Below are 3,760 nucleotides of genomic sequence, written 5' to 3' on the forward strand. Positions count from 1 at the left end.
ACGGTCAAAATCGGAGAGTTCGACTTTAGGGCTACTGTGGCACTCCAACGCCCGACCTCAAGGAGCTCGAAGTGGAATTTGAAGGCGGACCCCGAGGTGCATCCCTCGAGGGGGCACATCGAAGGTCGATCTTAGAGCGGCACAGGTCGGTGATCGACATGGAAAGGCGGGAAACCCCCGAGGACACTCGATAAGGACTGACAAAGTCTGCAAGAGTAGTACAAATCCACACTGAGCCATTACACAACTGTACTAGTAGCTTTTATTCTTTATTTATTAAGGCATTTGCTATATTGGGATTCACCCCTCCTATATAAGGGGAACCTTTGTTATTTTGTAAGGGACCTTGATATTGAATAACATACAACATTCTCTGCTCTCTTTGCTAAAATAACTGTTCTGCACATTTATTGCCTATTCTTGCATTGTTCATTTATTGTTCTTCATTAATCATAAAAAGGCCATCTATAAAGCCCTCACTACCATTGATTCTTTATCAATAGTTCATCGTTATTAGCCCCATCTTGCCCTCGAGGTCCTGCTTCAGCCAGCTCGAGGCCCAGCTTCGTGACCCCATTGGTTTGCATATCTTATTCTCTTTATTTATACCTAACATCTATTGCTTAACAGCTAGCATTTAAATAAATCACGTATTTTTAGAACCACAAAATCAAGTATAATTTTAGTTACCATTTTCAACGTAAACAACTATGTTTCAAAACTTGCACATCAATGTATTTATTACTCATATAATTGTAGTTTTATAGTATTGGAATATGTAAAAGATGGTTTTGTGATCAATTTATCAAGCTGCTCAATAATGATATGAGTTTGAGATGTTTTGAACAAACTCAAGTTGATCATATTCAAGTGAACTCTTGCCTCCAACTACTTCTCCCTACAGCTGTAGGTAAAACGTAGAAAAAAGAGTTATATGGTATGCAAAGGCGGAGTCAGAATTTTAAATTTATGGGTTCGGGATCGTTAAAATAGCACGGTATAGCCAGTTTTCGGACTGGTCATTCAAAAATAGCCAGCGTTTACCAAGTCAATGAAAAATAGCCACGATTTTGCTGCAGCAGAGACCGGTCCAGCATAATATACTGGAGTTCGGTGCACCAGTGTATGAACTCCAGCATATTATGCTGGACCGGTATACTTTGCTGGCTCCAGTATAATATACTGGAGACTGGAGCACCGGTGCTCCAAACTCCAGTATATTATGCTGGACCGGTATACTTGCTGGAACTCCAGTATATTATGATGGAGTTCTAGTGTACTTATGCTGGAACCCCATCATATTATGCTGGAGTTCCAGCATACTTATCTTGGAACTCCAATATAATATGCTGGAGTTCAAGTATACTTATGCTGGAACTCCAGCATAATATGCTGGCGTATTTTCCGGGTCTTGAACGGTGTTTTCGCTCAGATTTATCTTTACACGAAAAATGGCTAAATATCGATTACTTTTGAAACTGGGCTATTCTTGAACGACCAATTATAAATCTGGCTATTTTTGAATTTCACTTTAAGTTATCGAATTCTGAATTAATAATTTTTATAGATTTAATAAAAATTTTAAGACAAATATAATTTTAATCAAAGCGACTGAGTTTGGCTGAGCCCGCAGCAGACACTATGGCTCCGCCTATGATAATGTGCATAACAAAAATTTAGAGGACTATAATAGAATTAAAGAGAGAGGACAGTATTTATTATTCTCAAAAATGCTGACGACAGCACACATCAGGCCCTAGCCTTGTTCATAAATCATACAAGCATCACGCTAATTCTTCTCACTCTAAAGAAAAAACTACAGAGACAAATTGTTGGGCTGCCCCATTAAATTACATCAACAACTGGATAAGATTCAGAATCATAAATTATGGACTTGGACTTCTTACAGTTGTTCCTGACGGCCGTCAGCTCATATGGCGAAACGTTAGTGCCGAGCCACTGCTCCACAGTGAAAAGCTGCTGGTTGCATTGTTTGTGGGCTCCAGTAACGGTAACTTCGACGTAGTTACAGTACCATCCGGCATGTGCGCCCGATCCATCAGAAGTCAGATTCATTTTGCAGATCGGCCCAGTCAAACATGGACCACGTCCACTGAATATATCCAAGTTTCCTCTTTCGAAATAGTTGTAACCTGGGCCCATAAGCCCACCCCATGCCTCTAAGTTCTTGATTCTTATCCCATAGCCATCGGCATCGTAGACAGTCAAACTAATGTTTGAGTCAGTTCCAGCCTTTATGATTGATCCAGTTCGAACGTAAGCTGTGTACACACAATCATCTTCCTGCATTTTTAAATCAAATCAAATAAAATTCAGATGAGCAATTATACACACACACATAAAGTAGTGAGTTTGACCGAACTCGATGCGTCTATTCTAGATCTGCCACTATTGCAAGAAGAGAGGGGTGACTTACAGATGCCGAAATAAAAGATATGGAGATGAAGAAGAGGATGATCATGAAATGGAACCATATTTGGTTAACTTGAGCTACTCCCATGGTTTCTTGAACTCTCTTTCTGTCCAGTTGTTTCTTTCTCTAGAAAATGAAAGGATAAAGGCAAATGATTTTGAGGTAGTGAGAGTGAATAGTATGATAGTTTATTTATAGATTGGATCAAAGCTCAGAGTCAGAGGGGACCATATGTGACTCGTGAGCCACACTACTATTATAAAAATCGGAGTAGATGAATAAATAAAGATATACTATGACTCATGGCTAACTCGACGCGCACAGCATATACATGATTTCTAGACGATGTTCCCATTATATATCGCTACATCCTATAAGACCTTAACCATTGAATCCATAATTTATGGGGGGAAGAAACAAATCATCATCGTGGTGGGGTATATCTTGCTGTATTTTTTATATATCTAATAATTTCTTTTGTTTGTCAAATCCATTCAATAGCACCAAGAGGTGTTGTGATAGCGTTGAGATTCGATTATCCTTAATTAGAGATCTCAAGTTTAACCTTTAAAAAAAAATTCTGTTGGGTTTTTAAATTATTTAATTAATATATTAAATACTTAAAAGAGAGTGAATGGGAAATGGAGGGAAATGAAATTTTTGAGTGAAATTTTAAGTTCCCCCTCCCTTGGCAAATGGGCATTGTCCCATATTGGAAGAGGAAGAGGTTTTTTATGGGTATATAAGCAATTGCTCTTCTTCTAGCTCTTAAAGAGTTGAGAAGAAGGCAAGCCTCGCGCCGTCGTCGTCGCTCGCTCGGCTTCGGCTTACGGATTCGGATTCGGTCAAATGATTGATTGATTAACTTTTTAGACCAAATTTATTTGTTAATAGTAAAATATTAACAGAAATTTTATTAAATATTTGGTTTAATAACAAAATATTAATATTAAATCCAATCGTTTTTCTGTTTTGGTAATTGGATACTCCTACTCCCCTCAACTCTACTCCTCTCTATAACGCGACCCATAACTTTGGTGCAACGACGTAGGACAAAAATATCCAATTATACTCTTAACTTTATGTCATTTTCCTTTAGTTTGCAACAAATAAAGTTGTTCCTTATGGGAGATGCCTTGACCCCTTAAAGTTTATAGCTTAACTTTCTTTTTAGATGAAACATGAAGTAATCATTATTGTTTTAGAGGATATTTAACCACTGGAAACCTGTAAATCGGAGGAATTTGATAGAGTGTCAAGGATGGTCGGACATTTTCCACCCAGTTCTAGAGTTACAGGTGTTAAGTGCTTCGCAGCTGCTGACAT

At 38.2% G+C, this 3,760-nt stretch overlaps 1 protein-coding gene across 1 annotated transcript; it reads right to left on the reverse strand.

The window, feature by feature from the left end:
- Positions 1,691–2,736, reverse strand: LOC109225890 (PLAT domain-containing protein 3-like). Its single transcript, XM_019390701.1, has 2 exons — positions 2,438–2,736; positions 1,691–2,304 (listed from the first exon to the last, which is right to left on the reverse strand). The coding sequence occupies exons 1-2, from the start codon at positions 2,519–2,521 to the stop codon at positions 1,846–1,848; spliced, it is 543 nt and encodes a 180-aa protein (XP_019246246.1). The 5' UTR covers positions 2,522–2,736; the 3' UTR covers positions 1,691–1,845.

This window comes from Nicotiana attenuata, chromosome 5 (genome assembly GCF_001879085.1).
Source record: "Nicotiana attenuata strain UT chromosome 5, NIATTr2, whole genome shotgun sequence".
Taxonomy (NCBI): Eukaryota; Viridiplantae; Streptophyta; class Magnoliopsida; order Solanales; family Solanaceae; genus Nicotiana; species Nicotiana attenuata.